The sequence below is a fragment of the Carcharodon carcharias genome, chromosome X (genome assembly GCF_017639515.1).
Source record: "Carcharodon carcharias isolate sCarCar2 chromosome X, sCarCar2.pri, whole genome shotgun sequence".
Lineage (NCBI taxonomy): Eukaryota > Metazoa > Chordata > Chondrichthyes > Lamniformes > Lamnidae > Carcharodon > Carcharodon carcharias.
The window spans coordinates 23,545,595-23,573,484 of record NC_054507.1 but is presented as its reverse complement, the minus strand read 5'-3'; the positions used below and the strand labels follow the sequence as shown (position 1 = coordinate 23,573,484).

The 27,890-nt window shown below is 46.5% G+C and overlaps 1 protein-coding gene across 1 annotated transcript in view; it reads left to right on the top strand.

The window, feature by feature from the left end:
* LOC121273232 (electroneutral sodium bicarbonate exchanger 1-like) overlaps window positions 1-27,890 on the top strand; it is a 595,872-nt gene that overhangs the window by 165,212 nt on the left and 402,770 nt on the right. Inside the window, exons 3-5 of the mRNA XM_041180250.1 lie at window positions 6,681-6,824; window positions 20,159-20,294; window positions 20,881-21,041. Coding sequence (XP_041036184.1) covers window positions 6,681-6,824; window positions 20,159-20,294; window positions 20,881-21,041 — 441 coding nt within the window. The remainder of the gene's footprint in view (window positions 1-6,680; window positions 6,825-20,158; window positions 20,295-20,880; window positions 21,042-27,890) is intronic.

The following is a 27,890-nucleotide window of genomic DNA, read 5'->3' as shown; positions in this document are numbered from 1 at the left end:
GAGGTCGAAAATGGATCATGTTCGCAGGGACACCATGTACGGGTTTCTAGGTAAAGGGGGAAAAAACATGCCCAACATCGACCTCATCCTGATGGCCACCTTTTGTGTGTGGCTGCAGCAAGCTGTGTGTAGACCCTCGGTACACAAACACCAATTGTCACTACGTGCTGAGGTTCTACCTGTCCCCGGTGTTGCGAAGGATGGGTCTGGCCATGCTGCTGCGGAACGTTCCAAGTAGTTGGACTGTGCCATACCACCTGTCCCTCGTGGAAAAATTTATGCAGAGAAGCACTTTTGACCACAAGCCCATCAGGCAGTGGTCGGCACGTAACGTCCTAGAGGCCCTGAGGGAAAAGGAGAGGGTGGATCCTGTGGGATGGTTCCCCGAGCAGACTGTCAAAGTCATTTGGCAGAATGCCTCATCGCCAGAACTTTCCAACAAGCACCAAGATGTAGCTTGGCTGGTGGTGAGAAAGGCCCTCCCCATCAGATCCTTCCTACATGCCAGGAGTTTCACACCCTCTGCACTTTGCCCTTGAGGTGGCTGTGGTGGGGAAGAGACCGTTGTTCACCTCCTTGTGGAATGTGCCTTTGCAAAGAAGGTCTGGAGAGAGATGCAGTGGTTTCTGTTGAGGTTCATCCCGAGCAGTTCTGTGACACGGGACTCTGTGCTCTCCAGGCTGTTCGCAGGGGGGGACACACCGAGACAAACATCAACTGCAGCTGGAGGATCATTGACTTGGTGAAAGACGCTCTTTGGTCTTCCAGTGCAGAGTTGTCGCCGACCGAGTGTTGCAGACTGGCGCATTCCAAGATCCAGGACTACGTGCCAAGGGATGCACTAAAGCTTGGGACAGCGGTTGCAAAGGCGCAACGGGGAAAGGTCGCTGTCTCAGACCTTTCTGCCATTGGGCACCGAGGGGCTGGGAATTGTGTAGACCCCTCGGGTTGTGTGACTCACAATAAATGTATGTAGTGAATACTAAATGTATTATAATTGTATTCAAGCACGTCAAAGTGCAACATGATGTATGTCAATAGCTCCAATATCATTGCACTGTCTGACTGTCTGTAAGGACCATATTGTAATGACTGTAATATTCATTGATTATATTGAAGCACCTTGTGATCCATGTGGAAAAGGTTGAATATGATTGCACTTTTTGTAATGGCCATTTAGAAATGTTTTTTCAGATATTTTATGACTAAAGTATATTTTTCCAAAAACAAATCTCTTCAATGTTTCTTTTGATTGGCCAAGTGGTTTAAATCAGGAGATGTTATTACAGCTGAAGAGTACAGTTAAAAAATTCACTTTTAAACTTTCTAACATCCAAATTAATGTATTAAATACAATAGAGATGGCTGGACAGGTAATGAGAGTTCGTGGGAGCTGGTGGACGCCGGTGTGATCCACGGTGACCACATCTGCAGCAAGTGTTGTCTGCTTGAGGAGCTTCAGCTCAGAGTTGATGAGCTGAAGTCTGAGCTGCAGACACTGCGACACATAAGGGAACAGGAGAGTTACCTAGACACTGTTTCAGGAGATAGTCACACCCCTTAGATTAATTATATCAAATTTGGACTGTGGTCAGGGACAAGGGTGTGACTGTGAGTGAGGCAAGTATGGGGATCCAAAATTCTGCTTTGGAGGAGCTTCAGCCAGAGCCCTTGTCCAATAGGTATGAGATTCTTGCTCCTGGTGTGGACGAGGGAACAGACTGCAGGGAGGATGAGCGAACTGACCACAGCACCATGGTACAGAGTGCCATTCAAGTTGGGGGAGAAAAGAGAAACGTAGTAGTAACACTAGCATAGTTAGGGGTATAGATACTGTTCTCTGCAGCAAAGACAGAGTCCTGAAGGCTATGTTGCCTACATAGTGTCAAGGTTAAGGACATCTCTTCTGGGCTGGAGAGGAACTTGGAGCGGGAGGGGAAGGATCCAGTTGTCATGGTCCATGTAGGTACCAACAACATATAGGACTAGGAAAGAAGTTCTGCTGAGGGATTACGAGCAGCTCGGCTAAATTAAAAAGCAGAACCTAAAGGTAATAATCTCTGGATTACTACTTGAGCCACGTGCAAATTGGCGTAGGGTGAATGAGATTAGAGAGATAAATGTGTGGCTCAAAGATTGGTGTGGGAGAAATGGGTTCTGATTCATGGGGCACCGGCACCAGTACTGGGGAAGGAGAGAGCTCTTCCGTTGGGACGTTTCATTTGAACCATGCTGGGACCAGTGTCCTGGTGAATCATATAATTAGGGTTTTAGATAGGACTTTAAACTAATTAGTTGGAGGGAGGGTTCAATTAAAGGGAAGTTTTAAAAAAATCAAAAAGAAACGAGAGAGCAGAGGTGCAGGGTAGTCAAGAGGTGAATGATAATCAAAGTGTGACAGGAAGGGGCAGAAGATATAAGCAGAAGAGTGCAGCAGAAATCAGAACCAGAATGAGCAATAATGGTAAAAAGTCAAAGCTTAAGGCTCTGAATGCACGTAGCATTTGTAACAAGATAGATGAGTTGATGGCACAAATAGAAACAAATAAATAGGACTTGATAGCTATAACAGAGATGTGGTTGCAGGGTGACCAAGATTGGGAAGTCAATATTCAAGGGTATTCGACCTTCCGGAAAACTAAGCAAAAAGGAAAAAGAGGTGGGGTAGCTTTGTTATTAAAGGAAGGTATCAGTACAGTGGTGGGTAGTGATATAGATACAATAGATCATGATGTAGAATCAGTTTGGGTGGCAATGAGGAATAGCAAGGGGAAGAAGTCGCAGGTGGGAGTCGTCTATCGGCCCTTGAAGAGTTGCCTCACTATAGGACAAAGTATAAATTGGGAAATAATGGAGGCATGTCAGAAGGGTGCTACAATTGTCATGGGTGATTTTAATCTGTATATTGACTGGACAAATCAGATTGGCAGGGGTAACATGGAAGATGAATTTGTAGAGTGCATCAGGGATTATTTCTTAGAGCAATATGTTGCAAAACCTACCTGGGAACAAATTATTTTAGATCTAGTAATGTGTACTGAGGTGGGATTAATAAGAGATATCATAGTTTAGGATCCTCTAGGGGGTAGCGATCACAACATTGTAGAATTTCAAATTCAGTTTGAGGGTGAGCAACTTGGGTCTCAAACCAGTGTTCTCAACTTAAATAAGGGCCATTACAGTGGTATGAAGAAAGAGTTGTCTCAAGTGGGCTGGGAAAATAGACTAAGCGGGGGAATGTCAGTGGATGAGCAGTGGCAGACGTTTCAGCAGATATTTCATAACACTTAGCAAAAATTTATCCCGGTCATAAAAAAGGACTTGATGAGAAGGATGAACCACTTGTGGTTAACAAAGGCAGTCAAGGAGAGTATCCAATCAAAAACTAAGCCATACAAAGCAGCAAAAAGTAGTGGAAGGCCAGAGGATTGGGAATTTTTTTGGAACCAGCAGCGGGTGACTAAAAAGCTATTAAAGAGGGGAAAAAACTGATTATGAAAGTAAATTGGCAAGAAATATAAAAACAAACAACAAGAGCTTCTACGGGTATCTAAAAAGAGAGTGGCTAAAGTGAGTGTGGGGCCCTTGGAGGATGTAACTGGAGAATTGATAACGGGGAACAGGGAAATGGCAGATAATTTAAACCAATATTTTGCATTGGTCTTCATGATGGAGGACACAATAAACATCCCAAAGATATCAGATAAGCAAAGAGCTAATGAGAGGAAAGATATTGTAACAGTCTCTATCACAAGGGACAAAGTATTTGACAAACTAATGGGACTAAAGGCAGACAAGTTGCCGGGACCTGATGGCTTGCATCCAAGGGTTTTAAAGGAAGTGGCTGAAGAGAGAGTGCAGGCATTGGTTGAAATATTACAGAACTCACTGGATTCCGGGAAGGTCCCAGCAGATTGGAAAACCACTAATGTGATGCCCCTATTCAAGAAGGGAGGGAGACAAAAAGCAGGAAACTATGGGCCAGTCAGCCTAACACCTGTCGTTGGGAAAATGCTAGAGTCTATTATTAAGGAAGAAATAGCAGGACATTTAGAAAAGCTTAATACAATCAAACAGAGTCAACATGGTTTTGTGAAAGGAAAATCATGTTTGACAAATTTACTAGCGTTCTTTGAGGATATAACAAGCAGAGTTGATAAAGGGGAACTATTAGATGTAGTGTATTTGGATTTCCAGAAGGCATTCGATAAGGTGCCACATTAAAGGTTATTGCGCAAGGTTCGGGGCTCATGGTATTGGGGGGTAATGTATTAGCATGGATTGAGGATTGGTCAATACACACAAGACAGGGAGTCAGGATTAATGGGTCTTTTTCAGGTTGAAAAGACATAACTAGTGGAATGCCACAAGGATCAATCCTAGGGCCTCAATTATTTATTATCCATATTAATGACTGGGAGGAGGGGCAGAGTGTAATGTATCCAAATTTGCTGATGATGCAAATATAGGTGGGAGGGCATATTGTGATGAGGACATAAGGAATCTGCGAGGGGATATAGACAGGTTGACTGAATGGGCAAAAACTTGGCAGATGAAGTTTAATCTAGGAAAGTGTGAGGTCATGCACTTTGGTAGAAGAATCAAAGGCAGACTATTATTTAAATGGAGAGAGACTCCCAAAAAGTGCAGCACAGAGGGATCCGGGTGTTCTTGTGCATGAAACACAGAAGTTAGCATACAGGTGCAGCAAGTAATTAAGAAGGCAAATTGAATTTTGGCCTGTATTTCTAGGGTGTTGAAGTTTAAAAATAGGGAAGTCTTGTTACAACTGTATAGGGTATTGGTGAGGCCGCACCTGGAGTACACTTTTGGTCCCCGTATTTAAGAAAGGATATCCTGGCATTGGAGGCAGCTCAAAAGAGATTCACTAAGCGGATTCCTGGGGTGAAGACATTGACTTACCAAGAACAGCTAAACAGGTTAGGCCTTTATTCATTAGAGTTTAGGAGAATGAAGGGTGGGCTTGACAGGGTAGATGTTGAGAACATGTTTCCACTAGTGGGGGAATATCGAACTAGGGGACATAGTTACAGAATAAGGGACATTCATTTAAAACTGAGATGCGAAGGAATTTCTTCTCTCAGATGGTAGTGAATGTCTGGAATTCTCTATCCCAGAGAGGTTAAATCACTGAAAGTATTTAAAGAGGAGGTAAATGGATTTTTGAAATTTTGGAGAGTTGAGGGCTATGAGGAGCTGGCATGAAAGGGGGGTTGAGGCCTGGGGCAGATCAGCCATGATCTTATTGAATGGTGGGACAGGCTTGAGGGGCTGAATGGCCTACTCCTGTTCCTATTTCTTATGTTCTTATCAACCCATAGAGATTTTAAATCTCCCTTCCCCCATTGGAACAACCAATTGTTTCTTAAATGATTCAAAGGTTTTTGCCTCCAATACTATCTGGAAGTTTGTTCGACATTTTGATCACACTTTGAGTGAAGAACTTCCTGATATCAATCCTAAAGTTATCTTTTACCAGTTTGAATCCTTGTCCTCTGGTTCTACTCCCATGGCTCAATTTAAAATATTAATTTCGGGTTAGCATTTTCATTGTACTTAACAATCTTAGACACCACTAAGATGACCTCTCAGTCACCTTCTTTATAGTGTGTAAAGCCCAAGTTTCTCCAGTGTTTCCTTACAACACAGATGCCTAACACTGGTATAAGTCTCGTGGCTCTTGGGAACATTGGAGCAGGAGTAGGCCATTCAGCCCATCAAGCTGAATTCAATTAGATCATGGCTGACCATCTACCGCAACACCATTTTCCCAAACTATCCCTATATCCCTTGATGTCATTAGTATCCAGAAATCTATCGATTTCTGTTCCGAACACACTCAATAATTGAGCTTCTACAGCCCTATTGGATAGAGAATTCAGCAGAATTCTTCTGTGGACTGTCTCTGATGTTTGAATGTTTTCCTTATTTGTTGGCAACCAGAACTGGATGCAACCTCTAGTCAAAAGTTTAATCATTAACCATTACCTCCTCTTATATGTATTCTCTTGTTTTGGCTATATAGTTCAACATCTTATTGGCTTTGTTTGCCGCTCTGAATTGGTTGGATGCACATTGAACACCGAGACTACTGAAACATCAAAATTGCTTTGAACTTCATCCTTGGTTATTCCAGCATAATTCATGCAGCATCTAGTTTTCTCCTTTTAAGTGTTTGATGGGCATTGCTTCCTTATCAGCTGTGTTGATTGGGTCCACTTTGTTGCTGAGCCCATGATTCTGGAAGGACTGCAGGAGGTTTCCATGTTGGTTTTCATAATGGCGATTGCCCTAAAACATCCTATGGATAGTGGAAACTAAAATGTGGATAACAGTCACCCTCATTAGTTGATGGCCATTTATTGGTATATATTAATGGATGAAAATGGGGTCAAACCTGAGCAGGAGTAGGAGCAATGTTAGGAGAGGTAGTCAAAAGCACTGTCAAAAAAAAAGGTTTTAAGAAAGTGGGGAGAGATATAGCGAGATGAAGAGATTTGGGAAGAGAATTGCAGTCTGCAGTATAGCAAGGATGTGTGGGCCACACATCACTGTCAATCAATACAGTTCAACTGTAGCCTAATTTGCAATGTGATCATTGTACTTGGAATTGAGAGTGCTTTATGTATAATGTTTATATTTTTCCCCTTTTCTTATAGGACACAGGACCTTGTATGTTGGTGTGCGTATGCCTTTGGGTAGACAAAGCCACCGACACCACAGGACCCATGGATCAAAGCACAAGAAGCGAGATAGAGTAAAAGGTGTCGTCCAGGAAGAAGGAAAGGACAGTCTCACTTACGGTGAGATACATCCAGCTTTTCCTTTCACTGTAAAAACTTGAGTGGAATGCCCATTTTCCTACATCAAAATTTCAAAGCAGTGAATCAATATTGTACACAAATACAAAAATATAACTAAAGTGCTATTTTTCCTAAAATTTGAACCACAAACTGGGAGAAGAATGTGCATTGCGCATGGGGAGGAAGTATTTTTGAAGATTTGTTGTAGTTTTAGAAGTTACAGAAGAATCCAACATTTTTTTCTTCGGTTTCTACATTAGTACAGTTAAACCATTTTGAGCTGTTATTTGGCAACGTCTTGGCATTATGAAAAGGCTAAGCCTGCAGGCTATTGTTCTCAATAGCACGTACCCAGGAATTTTTGAGTATTCTTGCTTGACACAACTGACCTCCTCTGCTCTGAACGGACAGGGCCCCCAACTAATGGACACGGTGCAGTGAACGAAAGCGAATTTGTTGAGAGCACTGGACTAAACACGGACACATGGTGTTAGACCAAACAGCCTATTTCTGTGTTATAGGGCTCATCAGTGACGGGCGAGACAAGAAAATGTGGAGAATGACAAAAAGTCAGTTTTTTGCTGGCGTAAAAATAGTTCACAATTTTCCACTCCCGACTTTGATGGCAGGTTGGGCAGCCCACCGCACCATGTCAGGAACAGTATTTGCATTGATTTGAATATCATGAATGCTTATTAAAAAGGCAGCAGAATCATGCCCCCACTCCAGATCAAATGGCTATGCTGGCGGCTAAGTAGACCAGCGTGATTTATTATTGGATATAAGTGACGTGCACCCAGCAAGCACCACTTCACTCGTGACCTCGAGGTGTGTTCACCTACCTTTCATTGCACTTTGCTTGCAGCTGCTCCAAATCCGTACCAAGGCTGTACAGGCAAGACCAGTGGGAACTCGAGGTGGGGGTCAGAACCAATGCAAGACCAGTGGGAAAGGCCTGGGGTGGGGGGATGTGGTTGAAGGTCCTGGAGGGCAAAGGCTTGAACGGGGGTGGGGGCTAAAACCAGACAGAGGCATGGGAAGGAGCCAGAGGACAAAGGCTTGAGTTGGGAGGTGAGACAAGACAGGCAAGAGAAGAGGCTGGAGAGCAAAGGCTTGACTGGTGGCAGGGATGGGGGGGGGGCGGGGGGAAGAGATGGCTGGGTAAGAGAGCAGAGAGACACATGACTTGGGGTCAGGGGGAGGAATTAGTCGGGGCCAGAAAGCTGGGACATTGGTGAGCAGTTGTGCAACAAGTAATTGGGGCCACAAAGTATTGTCAGTCCTGTGGATCTGTGCCACAATTTAGGGGGTTTTGCTTGGCATACCTGTCCTGGTCCCAGCCCAGGGAGGGAGAAGGTCTGTCAGTCCTGTGTCAGTCGTGTGCAGGGCGTGGTCAGTCCCTCTCACGTCAGTCCTAGGCGTTGGTGGCTTGATACTGGGCCATAGATGGCACAGTCACAGTCAGAGGAGGCATCTGCAGCCTGTAAATGGGAAACAGGTAATCTGGGGAGTGGAGGAGGGTGCACGGGTGAAGCACTTGATGGTCTCATGGAGGGGCGTCTCTGTAAGTCACAGTATAATGGGCCTCAAGATGGGGAGGGATCAGGCCTATATGGGGCACCGGGACATCAGCATCAAATGGTTCAGGGGAGGGGACAGGGATATCAACCACTCTTATGATGGGATCAAGGATTTGAGGGGGAGGAAGGAGAATGATTGAAGGGAGGGAAGCCTAAACATGATACTCCTTCAGCACAATGGGAGGGATTTCGATGGTCATGGGTGTCGGGGGCAGGGAGGCTCGAAGCTGGTCTTGTGCTAGTACCTTAGCAACACCATTTTTCAAGCTGACCTAATGATGCAGTTGAAAACAAGTTACGAAGAACATTGCTGGGGGAGGGCTCTCAGGGCTTGTGGGAGAAGTCGACTACTGCACTTGGGTTGATTGAAGGGGTACCTAACTAATTTCCAGTTAACCAAATGGAGAAGAAGGCATAGCTGAGACATGTCAGGAACAATCAAATGCCAATTTAGGGAATGTGACGCCTTAACTCATTGGCTAGGATTTTACTGCCCCTTCTGCAGCATGTCTCCCCCCTCCACCGCAGATGCAGTGAACCATTTAAATCTCCATTCAGGTTGGGGGGACAGTAATGTCCCGCCGTGCAGGAGGGGCCATGGTGTGCATTCTTGCAAGAGTATAACCCAACTGGGGCCATTGTAGGATCCAAACACCCTTTGTCCCTCTTGTGGGAGGGTCAAAAGGTCTCAAGAGCCAAAATGCATATACCTAATGGCCCTAAGACCTCTAAACCTTGCAGCTGACAGTTTAAGATTTTGAAGACCCCTTCCCCCACAATACTGTCATAACATGAGTGCAAGTTGGGGCTGTTGTGTAATCCTAAGGATACAGCCTGACAGTGCCCTAAGTGTGGCTTCTCTTGCCTGGCAGAACTCAGTCAGATCCAGGCCCCTGTGTCAAAGCCCTGTCATGCCTATGCCGTTTGACGGGGATGGCGTGGGGGAGGTTGGTGTGGGCAGCGGTGAGGGTGGGTCCCCAACCGGTGCTCCAGAAGGCTGTAATAGCAATCCCAGGGACTCAGTGGGGATATAATGGCTGGGACGAAAGTGACCTATGGGCTCCACTATGTCTTCCTATTTAGCGACTGGAAGGTGACCATTGCAGGCTTATATTTATTCATGTTTCTGTTCAATGTTTCTGCAGACACGAGCACAATTGTCTCATGTTTGGAGCAGGCAATGTTGCCTTCATCCTGCCAATCAGGTAACAAAGGAGGAGGAGAAGGGCCCGTTGCCACCAGGCCACGCTTGGGCAAGAGCCTCACCCTGATGCACAAGGGCCAGCGGGTCCCCCAAGACCCAGAAGCAGAGGCTGACAGAGCCTTTGAGTGGAGGAATCTGGCAAGACCAAGGGTGTACAGAAGACATTTCTCATACCCCTAGATGAGCGAGAGACAGTGCCTTAGATGACTCCATATGTTTAGGGATGTGGTGGATCACATCTGCCACCTTCTCCAGGAGGAGTTAACCCCACAAGGACTGGGAGGCCCTCCAATGCCAGTGGCTCTAAAGGTGACCACTACTCTGAACTACTTTGTGAGTGGCTCATTCCAGGGCTCCACTGGGGACCTCTGTGGGATTTCTCAAGCATCAGCTCACAAATGCATTTGAGGGGTTACAGATGCCCTGTTTAGCAAAGTGCACAATTACGTCCAGTTCTCTCTAGATTAAGCCAGCCAGGCTGCCACACCAATGGGCTTCGCAATGATCTCTGTTTTCCCACAGGCGCAGGATGCTATCAACTGCACTTATGTGGCTTTATGCAGCAGCCATAATATTTCATCAACAGGAAACTCTCTCAATGTACAGCTGGTCTGCAACCACCAGAAGCAGATGATGCAGGTATGTGCGAGATAACCTGGAAGCTCCCACAACTTGTACATCTTGAGTCACTCGCAGGCACCATAGATCTTCAGGGGCCTCGGCGCATTCAGGGTTGGCTCCTTGATGATAAAGGCTACCTGCAAAAGACGTGGTTGATGCCTCAGAGGAAAGGTATAATGCTGCCCACTCTGTAACACACTCATTGATTGAGCAGACCATTGGCATTTTGAAGATGTATTTTCAATGTTTGGACAGGTCAGGCAGCACACTCCACTATTCTCCCTAGGTGGTCTCCCATATCATCGTGACTTGCTGCGCTCTAACCTGGTGCTCCAAAGAGGGCTGACTTGGCTGAACGAGAGATGGAGGAGCTGCATGTTTCCGCCAATGATGAGGATGTTGAGAGGGCTGAACTTGATGAGGTGAGGAAGCTGAGGCTCCAAAGGAAGAGGCCATAGCACGGGCCAGACCAGGCAGGCGTGTGCATGAGATGCTTATAGCCACCAGGTTCCGAAAGGATGATAACGAATGACTCTTGCAGGCCTCTTTCACCAGTGCCCTCCATGCTGGGTCCAACTTAATACCGTCATTGTGATCCTCATCATCTCAAAGAAGCATATCAAACTTTGAATGAGTAGTTACACTGCTGTGTCACAACATCCTCATTATTGGAATGTAAGGCACCCTCCGGAGCATGTGGCCTTTCTGTTATGGGATGATTACTGCAACAGCGAATTTTGTGAGCAGTGGTGCAATAGTGCAGCCTCTTCAAGCATCTCGCCAACACCCCATCGCCCATGGGAGCCTTCAAGAGGCAGGAGCAGCACTGCAATCCTCAGCACACTCGTGGCAGTATGCCTGTAGTGTAGCAAGGTGCCTCAAGGAGGACAATCCTCACTCAACGGTTCTTGCCTTGATGCTTGAGGTCTAATCTGAATCCGCACTGTGGTATTTCTGCACAGGCAATTGTTCATGCAGCACAAGACTTCAGGACTCATCATCATACTGAGTTCCCAGCATGAGATCTCTCTTCAGGAAGCAGTCATCTGCAACCATCAGTAATGAAAACGAGCCTGCACTTCAGTTAACCTTTCAGTGGACTGTGAAAGCTTCAGCTGCAGCAACGTGGTCTGCTCTCTGTCATGCGCTCCTGACCATACTGACCATGGCTCTGTTTGGAGTCTCCCAAGTTACCATTCAGTGTAGCCTTGGCATCTGTAGCCCCAAAAATGTTAACACTCCATCTCGGCATTAAATACTCTAATCTTTGCTTATAAAAAGCACACACCAGATGTTCTGGAACTTTGCTCTGATCCCATGTGAGGCCTCCATATTTTCATTCCACCGGTCTGACATGTCCACAAGGAAACCAGTCACAGCAAATGCCATTGTAACTAGCACATTACAATGTCGAATGACCATCTGAGAGCTGGCACAGAGTTAATGTAACAAAACGCTAGCCAGACCTTCTGGCTCAGCACAACATCCTCTCATGTCAAAGTCCAGCATCTGGGGCCTTTACACACACCCCCTATCTCACATAGTTCTAACCATCTAGCAGGAATCGCAAGGCTCAACATGTGTCAGCGAGGTCCATAGCTCTGCATCATGGAGGTGGGAAGGTGGGGGACTAAGATTGGGGTGATCTTTAGACATACAGGCGGACATGAGATAACGCTGCAGGCCGCCAGGAGTGCACAAGAGCCCCGACTTTTGGTTTATAAGTAAAGCACACTTAAGGCTGAGGGGAATTACATGGAGGGCAATGAAGGATGCCCTGACTGAGATTGACTGCAATGTGCATCAACATTCAACCCTCTAAGATCCACGTTGAGCACTCTTCAGTGCAGAGGTATCAGGAGACTAAACCAGCTTCTAAACACATGAAGCATCATTATATGAACCTCTGAAGCAGGTCTCAGAGATGCCTTGACCAACCAAGTTCTTAGAGCCAGAGGCTTCACTCTTGTCGGTACTGCATCAAGAACAGTCAGGCCCTGTAATGAGATGGTTTGAGTCCCCATAGACCTGAGGAAGACGATGGGACATCTGGGAGGAAGGGGGGCATCTGCAACACTTGATTGACCATGGAACATATCAGAGAAAAGAGGCATATACTAGATGAGAAGTAAACTGAAACAAATTGTATTTGCACTTGTGCCATTTACAGATTGTGGACCCTGTGCTATCTTTGTGCTCTTAGTATTTCTTAATTTTTCTTACCCTACTGCTACGTCTTGGTGCATCCTTGACATCCACAGCAGAGGTGGAGGCAGCCTGCTGACAACTACGCCCTTTTGTCTGTGATGACCTTGGCAGGCAGCCTCTAGAGGGCACCGGCCTTTTTTGGATCTCTTACTGTGGGGTAGGTGCACCCTCCTCGGCCTGTGGAGCTGGAGTTGATGGGATCACAGGCAGAGGGGATTGGGAGTGGCTGGTGTCACTGAGTCACATGGGTGGATGGCCCCGGGGTGTCCAGCTGATGGATCTCTTTCCTATGGCAGGCTAAGGGCCCCTGCTTTACTCCTTGAGAAGAAGGGACACCTGGAATGAGGTCGAGGTGCCCCGTCCCCCCCTCGCCTAACAATTGATAGACCCCACCTATGGCTGGAATGATGGAGTGCAGGTCCTGGCAAAGATCAGGTGCAAAGTTGTGGACCAAAGCCTTCATGGTGGTCTCCATCCTACCACTGTTGACCTCGATGTGCTGGCATATGGCCACACTGGCATCAGTCTGAATGCGGATGGACTTCTCCATCGTCTATTGCAATTTGGTGATGGCATCTGACAACCCTGCTTGATGTCCCTGTGCCTGTCTTTGCAGCTCTAACATCTGTGTTATGGCTGATCCCAGAGGCTCATCATCGGACTCAGCAGGACTCTGGCCTCCAGCAGTCCCCCGAGTGCTGGTGACCTTGGGTGGCCCTGCCTCTGCCTGCTGTGGATCAGAATCTGTGCTTTGCTCACCAGAAAGTGACGCTGAACCTGCTCTAGAACTAGGTCCCACTGAGGTGTGTGTCTGCACTGGTGGGGGGCGCAGGTGACTGCTGCGACGGCTGTACATCTAGTGGGTCCTCAGTATTCTCATTCAAGGTGCTGATGGACTGGCTGTCAGTAGGCCTCTTCCTCTTCCTCTTCCTGCTGGTGCTTGTTCAAGAGAGAAGACCTAATGAGTGATTTGTTGCATAGTCACCAACATAACAAAGCACTCACAGTTTTGGCTGGTGTCCAAAGAGCTGGTAAGGGGTCCTCACTGACTTGGGAGACACCAATCTCTCCCTCTGCACAGACACGGTTCCGGTCCTCGCCAGTCAGTTCTGCCACCTGCTCTTCATGTTGAGTGAGGGACCTGAGCTCAGACATCTCCCCTCCATTTTGGGGTCTCTCCCTATTGTTGTGGGTGATCTTGTCCTTCATGAAGACAGATAGACAGATTGCAAGCAGGATGGATGACAAAGCTGATAAGGATGCCTGTCTTCCGCATGTGCTCAGTGGAGCTCTGTAAGGGCTGAGGACACAACTTGTACAGGATGTGAGAAGAGATGAAGATGTCAAAGTGTGTGCGAGAGGATCAGTGGTGATTTCCCTTGTGGTCGTATGTGAAATTCCTGTGGAGTGTGAGCCTGCGAATGGCTGATCAGCTTCTGAGAGTGAGAGTTGAGAGTGAGGAGAAGGTGGACTTACCCTGGCAGAATGGATGAGATCATTCATCTTCTTCCTGCACTGTATGGGGGCCCTCTCTGGGGTGCATTGGTGCTGACCACCCTGGAGACTTGTTCCCATGCGGGCTTGGTGGACCTCCGGCTCCCATCATGGGAGTGAAGTATCTCCCGCCAGTCCTCCACGGCGTCGAAGATTACCGCCAGTGTGGTGTTGCTAAACTTTGGAGCAGTGCGCTTGGTTCTCTTAAGGGCCATTCTGATGTCTGATATGACAAGTCCTGGGCTGCAGTGAGTTGTGGGTGTGGTTTAAATATGGTGCCTGAATGGATGATCCGATGAAGTAACAATGGGGTGGAGAATCCCAGGTCATCCTGCCACGAGATGTGGCGTGTTTCACATTCATGCATATTTGATGAGCTTAAAAGTGGATGATCTGACGCGGAAACATACCATGATGGCTGACAGGAAACGCGGCGCTTTTCCCGCCCGCCACCTCCCTTAGCCTTTGCAGCGGAAAATTTTGCCCATAGTTTTTATGTAGTTCTGTGGTAACAGAACTGGATAATTGATTGTTAAATATCTTTGCATCCTACAGGACCATTTCTGGAAACACCTTTAAACCTCTCACATGTATTTAGTTTCCCTGAAAGTATCTGGTCCATTATCTTTTACTAATCTCCCACTAATTTTCTACCCTCCCACCCTTTTTTTCTTATTCTTTCATGGAATGTGGGCATCGTTGGCAAAACCAGTATTTGTTGCCCATCCCTAATTGCCCTTGAGAAGATGATGAGGACTCCCAGGGCCACTCCCTCCCAACTGTATACCACTGTTACTGTTGGTGGGTTAGTCCCTGCCGGTGGGACAGGACGCGCCCAGAAGTGGTGATGGTGGTGTCTGGGACATTGGCAAGAAGGTATGATTCAGTGACTATGACTATGTCAGGCTGTTGCTTGACTAGCACTTGGAACAATTCTCCTAATTTTGACACAAGCCCTCAGATGTTAGTAAGGAGGGCTTTTCAGGATCGACAGGGCAGGGTATGCCATTGTCGTTTTTTAAAAATTAATTCATGGTATGTGGGCATTGCTTGCTGGGCCTGCATTTATTGCCCATCCTAATTGCCCTTGAGAACTGATTGGTTTGCGAGGCCATTTCGGAGGGCAGTTAAGAGTCAGCCACATTGCTGTGGGTCTGGAGTCACATGTAGGCCAGACGGGGTAAGGATGGCAGATTTCCAGATGAGTTTTTATGACAACCCGATAGTTTCATAGTCACAATTACTGAGATTTATTAATTAATTGAATTTAAATCTGATCTGAGGCATCAACATTAATCAAACTGGTCAATAGCAGATTAGGCACGAGATGAAACATTGATGTAAGTAGGCCATTGTTATATTAAAAATGGACAGAGACATCAGAGGGCCCTATGAGGATTTCCTTTTAAGTGCTGCACATTAATTGATACTTGATAGAAATGGTTGACTTGAGGAAAATGCAATTTAAGATCTAGATTGCATATTTCGAGGATAATGAAAAAGATGCAGTTATAGTCTTCAAGGACGTTCTGCTTCTTACTAAATGACTATAAGTGCTTAGAAAGAAAACTAATATCATTTAAACCAGACATTCACACCTTGTTGACCAAGCACCAGAGAATATTTTATAAATGAAAGTACATTTTGAACTGCTTATTCTGTAATAAACTGAAATATGTCTTGCCTGTAGATGTTTTTGGGCTGGAAAGTCAGAACAGAAGCCATCCATAGAACAGTACCTTCCTGCTGTGAGTTAGTTGGAACATACGGAATAGGCCAGGATAGAGTCAATTTAGGCAACAGTAAGAGCACTGTTTCAATGTTGGGAAGTAAAATAGCCTTGCGTAAGAAACCAGGAAATGAGAATAGGCCATTTGACCCATCAAGCCCATTCCCTCAAATACAATGCACAATTACACACTGTCACAGCCATTGCCCACCCTGATCCAAACATTCCTGGGAAAGGGAATTTAGACCAGTGGAAACTTCCCCACCCTTCCAAAAAAAAGTTAACACAATATGTTTCCTCCAAAACCATCTTCCAAACCCTGAATAGCATACAACTGAATGTTTTGTACTCTAATCATCTCAGCCTAAATCTATTCCTGGTCCTTCAGTTCCATTTCCTACCAGTTAAACAACCAACTTTTGTTAAAGAAGCTGGTTAAATAGTGCTGATTATCTCTGGCTGTCCAAACATTCAACACTTCAATCACTCTGAAGGAAACAAATTGTTTGCTCCTATGTCTGATGGGAATGATTGAGGGGAGAGAGGATTTGCTCTGTTCTCGAGCCCTGACCCAGAAAATTAAGGATCTAGAAGCTTGATTGCACCTGAAAATGTGTGTGCTCCATGCGCATCTTCATGTGGCTGCAGGAACCATGCTGAATTGGTGCTTGCAGCTCATTATCATGAACCAGCTGGCAGCCAGCGCTACCCATGCTATTCATTGGGGTGGGGGAATGGTCATGGGAAATCAGCTTCACTGAGGCTGCTTAAAAGTAGCCATTACCTCTTGAAGGGAGGTACACTCTGGCTGCAGATAGAGAATGCTTGTGAAGAGAGAAATAGCTGCAAGAGGTCCAGAGACGGCATTCTAGCTCTCTGACACAGCATTAGCCCCTGATCAGGAGGAGGGAAATCCTGTTTACCCCAGGGTGGAGGGGTTGGTGGGAGAAAACCCTCCAGGCAACTCCTGTCACCAGTGGAAAGCGGTTGCTGCAGAGATTAATGCCAGGAGCTTAACTCCCAGAATATGGCTGCAATGTTGAAACAAGTTCAATGACCTCAGCAGAATTGTCATAGTAATACTCTTACTGCTAACCTCAATTACTGTCTCCTCACGCCTACACCACTCTCAGCTTCTGTACTCAACATGCTCTTCCCCTGTACTTCTTACATTTACTGCACCATCCTTCACTCTATCACCTTCTTCTCCTATTCACACTCTACACTTCCTACTCTCACCACTATTGCAACCCTCAACTTCCCATACCTCACATCATACCTGTCACACTACATATAATCTATTCAGTCATGACAGGTACATGCACTAAACACCTCATGAGGATGCCACTAACATACTGCTTTCTTTTACACAAGTTGACAGGACGCTATGGCTGGAGGAGGTCAAGTCCATTAGCACATCTCCTAATGAAAGGAAATGTGCTGGCCTACACGGGCAGGAGGAGAGTCGTGACCATGGCGAGTGGCAATGCTGAAGGAGACATCCTGCTTCAATCTTACCCCACACACACTGCATGACAAACTGGTGGCTGCTACCAGCAATCACTTCTCTCCCTGCTCTCCCTTCATGCTAAAAATTAACTCTTGCCCCTCTCTTTCATTTCAGATGCTGAATGTATGATTGCCCCTGTGCAGCTTCAGGAACAGAAGCCCAACTTTTCTGAAAATGCAGGCTGGAAATTTGTGTTCTCGCTAATGGCGAGCTTGGAGGCGAGAAGGACATTTACTTAGGCGAGATAGTGGTATACCGGAACCCTGTCGCCTTCCCTCCTCTGCCAGAATTAGGTTCTGGACAGGAAGGCCCATGATTGACCTTCCCACCCTACTGCCAATTGAGGCCATAAGTGGCCACTTAGTGATCACTTAAGGACCTCAACCTGCTTCCGCTAGTATTAGCACAACTACAGGTGGGCCTGTTGCCATGCGGTGTGCATGACAGGTAAAACTGTGCGGCCAGCTTGTCATCTTTTTAGGGAAGTTTGGGGGAACTCTTTGTTCTTGAGCAGACCCGTAGGAGTGCCAAGACGCAATCCCAGGAAAGTGGGGAACCTACTGCCCTTTCCTATGAAAATAGCATGCCTGTTCCCTTGCCAGCCACCCAAACATGCCCTAGTGCAACACAGCCAGCTGGGGTAGACTGCCCCAGCTCAGGCAGAGATTCTTCAGCCGAGCCCTCATGGCCCAGAGCTGCTCGAGGTTACCTACCACAGCCATCTGAAGTGTCCAAAATGGAAGTTTATGAGCCTTTCACCTTCCTAGCTGTAGCCACTGAGGGTATGCTTTGTAGGAGCACTAGCATCAGTAAACAACCACAGAAGATGGACGATAAGTGGTTGCATGAAGGCGATTCTTAATTTATTTCTGTTGCCTATTATACACAAAAGCTGCTTTCGCAGCTGTTCAGCAGCAGAAGCATTATTTGAAGACACAGACTGTTTGCTCAACGTTTCTAGCAGCAGCATGGCTCTCACTGTAGGCCACTTGTGCCTGAGTTCCTAACAGGAGTTTTGAACCACGTCCTAAGGGAATATCCCATGCAGCTCAGTAGCCAACCTATGACCGCCTGGCTGGAATAAAGGTGACATACAAGACTGCATAACATAAATGAGCCATGACTGCTCCTGGGAAACTCCATAGACCTGCATGAAGGGTTGCCTGTGCTTGCAACCCAACTGAAAGTAGAGTACCTTTTTATTCAGAAAGATACCAAAATGGTGATGTGAAGCACACAAGTCAATATGGGTGCCACCCTGAGGTAGCCTGCTATGTAAGCTCTCTCCCTGCTTTGCTCTGTCCATTGAGAAGGAGGTGTAGGTATTCCTCTTGGTGTAGAGAGCCTTGGTGACCTTCCTGATAAAACAGTGAACAGAAAACTATGAAATGTCACTGTCACTTGCTGCAACTTGGAAGGAGCCTGTTGCATAAAATTTAAGGGGGACAGTGACCTTGACAACCACAGGCAGTGCTGTCCATGCCACAGTTTGAGGCCCAAACTGTGGCTTCAGCAGGTGACATAACTCCTTGACAGCCTCATTTTGTGAAACTAAGGTACCTGAACACATTGCTCCCCCCAAGAAGTTCATGTAGGAGAAATGGTCCCTGAAAACCCACTACGAGTATGACCTCCTCTGCAGTGCTCTCCTCCTTCTCCACCTCCTCCCTCCTCTTCTCACAGTTGCTCCTGCTAATTCCTGTCTTCTTGGCTGTTCCACATCGTCTTCCAGCCCAAAAGCAGACCTACCAGAACATTGATAGCAGTGAAAGTCTTTTGAGCTCACAGAGCAACAGCAAAAACTTCTTAAAAGTCATAAATCCATTATAGAAGTGAGAAAATAGGCCAAAAATGCCTATAAGTATGAACCAGTAGTGAATGAGCCCTTTAAATAGTGCTGCTGCAGGGTCCTGTTGCCTGCTCGTACCCCGAGTTACTGAGTGAGTTTCTCATGCGGTGAATCGGGTACTGAGCAAACCAATTTCACAAAGAGGCCCGAAAAGCATATAGAGTCTTTATTTAAATATTTTAATCAATGCCTTAAATACTTCCAGCTCTTGTCCTGAATGCCTATGATGGAGCCTGATCAAATATGGTGGGTGAAGCACTTCTGGCATTGAATGAGCATGTGCCATATTGGACACTTGTGCACCTGTTTTATACCAACAAATTTCTCGACTGTGATCTCTGATTCTATTTCCTATGGGAAACTGATACAATCAGATAGGCCGTCTATTTTGCACGACACACGATATTGTTTTCTGTTGACTTCAATGGAAAGTCAAATCAAGCTGGGTGTAAAGCCAGCAGCTGATCTGATTGCATCAGTTTCCCACCGAGTGGGTTAGGTTGAAGTTAACCCCTGTATTTTGAAACTGATGGAGAAGTAGTAACAGCCTAATACCATAGATGGTAGAAATTTGTCCCAGCTGAATGGTTATGGGTTTACATTTTAGGCTTGCCCTATACCCTGGCTCATGTTTAGCTTCATCTATTCTCCATAGAGCACTAAGTGAAGCATCTCATGGGCAGCAGTTTCCTGCCAGTGGGGAAGGAGGAATTCCTGTTTCTGTCGCTCACCTACAATAATATCTCTTGGGAAACTCAGGAAGGCACTGCGGACAGCCCAAGGTGAACCCACAGCCTGGATGTTTGTGGTACCTCTGCTGATGGAGGCTGTACAGCTAAATAATCTCAGTGGAGAGAAATAGAGGAATATCGGGAGACAAAGAATAAAATTTAACGAAAACTTAAATTTTGTACAGGCTTGGTGTTAGACTAATTGTGCATTTCAATGCAGTCGATTATCTAGAATGCATGGAGGTTTTCATCCTCACCTGAATATCCTCCATAAGATCTTCATGGTGATTGTGCATGTGTGTATATAGTGTATATGTGGGTATAATGTGTGTGTTTGCATGTGTGCGTATATGGATAGAAATAACAAAGCAAGGCCCATTAATTACCTCCTGTGCTTCTGCTTTTTAGACACCCCTTCCCAGCGAGTACAGTTCATTCTGGGAACTGAGGATGATGAAGAGCATGTTCCACATGAGCTTTTCACTGAGCTTGATGAAATCTGCGTACGTGGGGGTGAAGATGCTGAGTGGAAGGAGACTGCCAGGTGTGTGAAATGTCTATACGGTGGAAATGACACAGTGAAGTTTTCAGGGCTTCAATCCCAGAAACAGTCAGAAACAGGCTTACCAAAAAGAAACTTCACTCACCTCTTTCATATCAGCTGTCAAGAAAAGCTTTTACAAATTACTGTAATGCATTATTTAGTCCATTTCATTGTGTATTTCCTCAAAATGAACTGTGAATTTGCATCACTGAATATATTTGTGATCACTTCAGTTATTAATCCTTCAATGTAAATCTGATCATGCATTGAGCACATGGGGTGCACTGACTGTATCTGTTATCCGAACCTGCTCATAACAATGAGAAGGTCAAGTACTGAAGAAAAGCCACCCCAAAACAAAATCCAGAATACATGTGTTGAAAAAGAACATGGGCACTATAAAAAGGCAATAATTACATCTTTGGCTTTAGTTGACTCTAATCTGTTCAAACTTCTTTTAGCCTCACAGTCTGTGGTATCTTTAGCAATAGCTTCTGATAACTAACAGATTAGTTATGTGGCTCGGGATGTCTGTGATAACTCAACATAGTAAGCTTATTTTTGAATTGAAACAAATGTTTGGCAGGTGGTTGAAGTTTGAGGAAGATGTTGAGGATGGTGGAGACCGTTGGAGTAAACCATATGTTGCCACACTGTCGTTACACAGCCTGTTTGAGCTACGGAGCTGTATCATTAACGGTACGGTCTTATTGGACATGCGAGCAAACAGCATTCAAGAGATCGCAGGTATGAATAACGCATGGACACTGCCGCCTTCAAAACACATTTTGTTAAATTACTTTGCTATTTAGAAGCACACTATAATGATGTAAATCATCAAAGTGCACTGTAGTACTTGTGTAATGCCATTGTGACTTGCCCTTCCTCCTCAAACAAAAACCAAGTTGCCAGTAGTTCATGAAGACGCTACCCTTTTAATTTATCTAATTCATACCTCTGGAACCTGAACAATATGTATGGCTGTTTACCTTGTCTAAATGTTCTCATTGTCTCTTGTGTTCTGTTTCCTGCTTTGAGTAACAATGGGATTTGTATGTATTATATAGCTTTCATTATTTTGCATGTTATTGGATACTTTAGGTAGTAGGGATTTATTCTTTCATCTCTGACTCACCTACCATGCACCTGATGACTTGATTGACTGTGGGGAACAGTGAAGGAGTGTCACTGAACAGTTGAAATTGTTATTAAATGTCAGTAATAATTTAGAGAAGCGAAATATGATAAGCCAGGGAAAAGTCAGTTTATGTGCAGGTTGTAGTCTGAATTCCTATCTTCATGTGTAACTTTTCCTTTTGTTGCTATGGAAACTTTTCCAATAACTTTCCCTCTGCAAGATGAGTCAGAAGTTTCTGTAATTGGAATACAAAGACAAAGATGACTCAGAAACTTAAACTGTGTTTATTTAATTTTGAAAATGTAATAAAAGGAAAACATAGTAAAATTCACTTCTAATAGTTTCCTATTACAAATGCTTGAGGGAAAAGTAGCTTTATTTTTTTCAAAGCATAAGGTGAAGAAATTTTCAAGGTTGGAAACAGTGAAAGAAACGAGATAGATCAGCAAGTCGTGATTAGATGACACCAAACTTAGAGTTTTAAAAACCAATAAATTATAGGAAGAATGGAAGACTGAGGAGACCCAGAGTCTGAGAAAGGGGTAAATTAAAGTAGCAAACTGATGAATCTTGGGCCAGAATCTTACGTTGATCAGGTGGGCACACGCCCAATCGGACCGCATGTGGAATTGCACAAAATGACGTCGGGCGTGCGTCCCAATATCATTGCACATGCGAGAGCAATATTGAGGTCGGCAGGGGTGCGCGGGAGTCGGAGCCACGCCCACTGAAAATTAAAGAGCTAATTAAGGCCATTAAAAACCCTATTGTCCATATTTTACATTGCCCATGTGATTTCGCACTCATCGCACCAGCAAATTGAGCAAGCGGGCAGCCCATTTTTAATGAAACCTCATCCAAGGGTGGGATGAAATGTCTGAGGTGAAATATAATTTAAAAAATGATATCTGGGAACTGATGTTTTTTGAGTTCTGCTGTCAGATGCTTGAATATGCTGCATAGACACAGTTTGCTGCATTTTTTCCCTCTCATTTAATTTGGACAGGTTTGCAGCACCCTGAGGCAGCTCCGCAGCAGCTGTCTGCCTTCAGGGAGCTCACTAGAAGCATCCATCCACACCCTCACTTTCGTCAGCGCCCGCCCCCTCTCTCAGGCTTTCTCAGCGCGTGTTTCATGCTGGCTGGCTGTTAATTGGCCAGCCAGCATAAAATTGCGTTTGGGGGGCTGATCGCGAGTGGAAGTGCATTTCGCGTCCGCTTCTGGGACCGCCAAATTGGCACGCATGACAAGCATGAAATTCAGGCCTTGGTCTTGAAGGGGAAAAGGAGGAACATTTAGGGCGGAACCGTCCCAGATTTGCACTAGTTGCGGTAGCTGGTAAGAAAAAATTTGTTTTACCCATTGACTGCAATTGTGGGTTTTCGTCCCATATTGTCCCCTTCCCGCCTCATAAGTTATGCAGTCAAAGGAAATCAAAGGATTGCTGGTGGGTGGCCTCCAATTTGCCCGCCACGCCATTACCTCACCGCCTCCTCAGACTGGGTGCCATATTTAAACTGCAGCCGCGTGCACAGTTCTCAACGCTTGGAGCCCAGGAGTCCCCCAATGAAGACATGGCCCCAAATGCCAAGAAGAGTGCAGCCCCCCGATTCAGTGACACGTCCCTGGGACGCCTTCTGGATGCTGTGGAGGCCCGGCGCAATGTCCTCTATCCCCGTTCTGGCCGGAGGAGGCCCATCAGTCTCACCACTCCAGTTTGGGAGGTGGTTGGTTGTAGAGGTGGTCAGTGCCAATGCTGCACACAAGAGGTCGGCCATCCAGTGCAGAAAATGGATGAATGATCTCATCCGTGCCACCAGGGTAAGTCAACCATCTCATCACTCAACTCTCTCACTTGCAAGCCCATCACACGTTCACTGGCATCCAGGGGTTGCGGTGGCGTAGTGATATTGTCACTGGACTGGTAATCCAGGGCAATGCTCTGGGGACCTGGGTTTGAATCTAGCCAAGGCAGGTGGTGGAATTTGAATTCAATAAAAATCTGGAATTAAAAGTCTAATTATAACCATGAAACCATTGCCGATTGTTGTGAAAACCCATTTGGTCCCCTTTAGGGAAGGAAATCTGCTGTCCTAACCTGGTCTGGCCTACAAGTGACTCCAGATCTGCAGTAATGTTGGTTGACTCTTAAATGGCCTAGCATTTGTATCAATCAATAAAAGGGAATAAAACCAGATGGACCACCCAGCATCAACCATGACAACAGCAAACCCAGCCCTGTTGATCCTGCAAAGACCTCCTTACTAAAATCCAGGGCCTAGTGCTAAAATTGGGAGCGCTGTCTCACAGACTAGTCAAGCAACAGCCTGACATAGTCATGCTTACGGAATCATATCTTACAGATCATGTCCCAGACACCACAGTCACCAGTGGTATACAGTCACCAGGGTGTTGCCCTGGGAGTCCTCAGCATCGACTGTGGCCCCCATGAAGTCTCATGGCATCAGGCCAAACATGGGCAAGGAAACCTCCTGCTGATTACCACATAGCACCCATCCCCGCCTCAGCTGATGAATCAGTACTCCATGTTGAGGGTGGCAAGGGCGCAGAATGTACTGTGGCTGGGGGACTTCCATATCCGTCACCAAGAGTGGCTCGGTATGATCACCACAGAACAAGCTGGCCAAGCCCTAAAGGACATAGCTGCTGGACTGGGTCTGCGGCAGGTGGTGGGGGAACCAGCAAGAGGGAAAAACACCCTTGACCTCATCCTCAGCGACCTGCCTGGCACAGATGCAGCTCTCAATGACCAGGTCGCTAGGAGTGACAATCGCACAGTTCTTGTGGAGATGAAGCCCCGTCTTCACATTGAGGATACCCTCCATTATGTGGTGTGGCTGTACCACCGTGCTAAATGGGATAGATTTCAAACAGATTTAGCATCTCAAGACTGGGCATCCATGAGGTGCTGTGGGCCATCAGCAGCAGCAGAAATGCACTCAACCACAATCTGTAACCTCATGGCCCAGCATATCCCCCACTCTACCATTACCACCAAGCTTGGGGATCAACCCTGGTTCAATGATGAGTGCAGGAGGGTATGCCAGGAGCAGGACCAGGCGTACTTAAAAATGAGTTGTCAACCTGGTGAAGCTACAACACAGGACTACTTGCGTGCCAAACACCATAAGCAGCAAGTGATAGACAAGGCTAAGTGATTCCACAACCAACGGATCAGATCTAAGCTCGGCAGTCCTGCCACATCCAGTCGTAAATGGTGGTGGACAATTAAACAACTCACTGGAGGAGGAGGTTCCACAAATATCACCATCCTCAATGATGGGGGAGCCCGGCATATCCATGCAAAAGATAAGGCTGAAGCATTTGCAACAATCTTTGGTCAGAAGTGCTGAGTGAATGATCCATCACAGCCTCCACCGGAGGTCCCCAGCATCACAGATGCCAGTCTTCAGCAAATTCGATTCACTCCACATGATATCAAGATACAGCTGAAGGCACTGGATGCTGCAAAAGCTATGGGCCCTGACAATATTCCACAATAGTACTGAAGACCTGTGCTCCAGAACTTGCCAGACCCTAGCCAAGCTGTTCCAGTACAGCTACAGCACTGGCATCTACCCAGCTATGTGGAAAATTGCCTAGGTATGTCCTGTACACACATGGCAGAACAAATCCAACCCTGCCAATTACCACCCCATCAGTCTACTCTCGATCATCAATAAAGTAATGGAAGGGATCATCAACAGTGCTGTCAAACAGCACTTGCTTAGCAAAAACCTCACTGGCACTCAGTTTGGGTTCCACCAGGGTTACTCAGCACCTGACCTCATTACAGCCTTTGTTCAAACATGGACAAAAGAGATGAACTCCGAAGGTGAAGTGAGAGTGACTGCACTTGATATCAAGGCAGCATTTGACTGAGTGTGGCATCAAGGAGCCCTAGCAAAACTGGAGTCAATGGGGATCAGGGAGAAAACTCTCCGCTGGTTGAAGTCATGCCTAGCACAATGGAAGATGGTTGTAGTTATTGGGGATCAATCATCTCAGCTCCAAGACATTACTGAAGGAGTTCCTCAGGATAGTGTTCTCAGCCCAACCATCTTCAGCTGCTTCATCAATGACTTTCCTTCCATCATAAGGTCAGAAGTGGGATGTCGCTGATGATTGCACAATATTCAGCACCATTCGCAACTCCTCAGATACTGAAGCAGTCCATGTCCAAATGCAGCAAGACCCAGACAATATCCAGGCTTGGGTTGACAAGTGGCAAGTAGTATTCATGCCACACAAGTACCAGGCAATGACCATCTCCAATAAGAGAGAATCTAACCATAACCCCTTGACATTTAGTGGCATTACCACCGCTGAATCCCACACTATTAACATCCTGGGGGTTACCATTGACCAGAAACTGAACTGGACTAGTCATATAAATTCTGTGGCTACAAGAGCAGGTAAGAATCCTGCAGCGAGTAACTCCCCAAAGCCTGTCCACCATCTATAAGGCACAAGTCAGGAGTATATGGAATGCTCTGCACTTGCCTGAATGGGTGCAGCTCCAACAACACTCAAGAAGCTTGACACCATCCAGGACAAAGCAGTCTGCTTGATTGGCACCACATCCACAAACATTCACTCCCTCCACCACCGTAGCAGCAGTGTGCACCATCTACAAGATGCACTGCAGAATCTCCTTAGACAGCACGTTCCAACTGCCACCATCTAGAAGGACAAGGGCAGCAGACATATGGGAATACCACCACCTGGAAGTTCCCCTCCAAGTCACTCAGCATCCTGACTTGGAAATATATCGCCATTCCTTCACTGTCACTGGGTCAAAATTCTGGAACTCCCTCCCTAACAGCACTGTGGGTGTACCTACACCACATGGACTGCAGTGGTTCAAGGCAGCTCACCACCATCTTCTCGAAGGCAGTTAGGGATGGGCAATAAATATTGGCCGAGCCAGCGACGTCCGCATCCTGTAAATGAATAATTTTTTAAAATTCCCTTCGCCGGTGTCTTCATTGGAGGAGATGTGCAGTTCTTCCAACTCCTGCTCAGCCAGGTGTCTCCACCACCACCCCCCCCCACCCCACCCCGCCACCAAATCCGTTGCAGCAACAGGTTGTGTTACGTGCTGGAAGCTATGAAGCTACGATGATGCACGACACTCTCTGGGCACTGTATTGTAGTGCTCCATCAGGCCTGTCGAGGAACCGGAACCTCATTTTCAAGATGCCTATCATTTGTTAAGCCAAAACCCGGGTTGCAGCCTGAGCCTTGTTATACCATCACTCTGCAGCAGTCTGAGGCTGTCGCGCAGGGGTCATAAGCCATGGACTCTGTGGGTAGCCGTTGTCCCCGAGGAGCCAACCCTGCAGCCTCTGGACCCTGGAAGATGTTGGGGACCCTGAGACCTGCTAAGGATGTAGGAGTCATGGATGCTCCCTGGAAATCGTGCACAGACCTGTAGGCCTGTTTGTGATGGTTGCAGACCAGCTGAACATTCAGCGAGTGGAAGTTCTTGCGGTTGACATAGTTGACTGCTTGTTGCCATGGAGATCTAAGTGCCACGTGAATGCAGTCGATGGCACCCTGCACCTGTGGAAGAGCAGAGATCTGCCAATTCCAGCAATCTTCCTGGCTTTCCTGATCCTGGGTGAAATGCACAAAGTTCTGTGCCTTTGTGAAGATGGCGTCCATGGCCCCCTGGATACAAGTGTGTAGAGACTTGCAAGATCCCACACAGGTCACCTGTGGAGCCCTGGAAGGAACCATTGGTGTAAAAATTGAGCACCACAGTCACTTTCATGGCACTGGTAGTGTATGCCCATCATGTCCCTGTGGCGCCAACTCCTGCAGTAGGTGGCATATGTGTGATTGACCAGTTCCATAAACATGCACAGACTTCAGTGACAATAGTTCTCAGTCATTTGCAGGAATGACAGGCGCCATCCATAGACCCCGGGTCTAGCGAGGCGCTTCCGAGCTGTGTGCGCAGCTGGCCCTGCCGCCCCTTCATCTTGAAGGAGCCAGGCGCCCCCGCTGCTCTCTTCTTCTCTGCTTCCTGTAAGGCATTGAGGCATTCCGCTAAATCACCAGTCTCCATGATTCTAATGTTCTCCTCCTGCAGGATGAAAGACCGAGACACGTGGGTTAGCATAAAGTGTCCTATGAAGCTCTCTTGGTTAAGTCTGACGACCCCTTGATGCATGCAGCAGAATGTTGGCTACCTCTTGGATGGCTAGTGTGTAGTGCACTTCATGGCTGTCTGAAACCCCACCCACCTCCACCCCACTCCACTTGACTGATTGGTGGCAGCTTTGTCTATTGGACTGCATGCTGTGCTCTCAGCTCAGGCGCAGGATTCTTCTAACCTGCACTGCAAGGCTACATTGTTGGCTTGAACCATGATGGATACTGCTCCAAACCTTAATAAAAACATTGCAAGGGGCTGTGAGTGTCTCCACCAG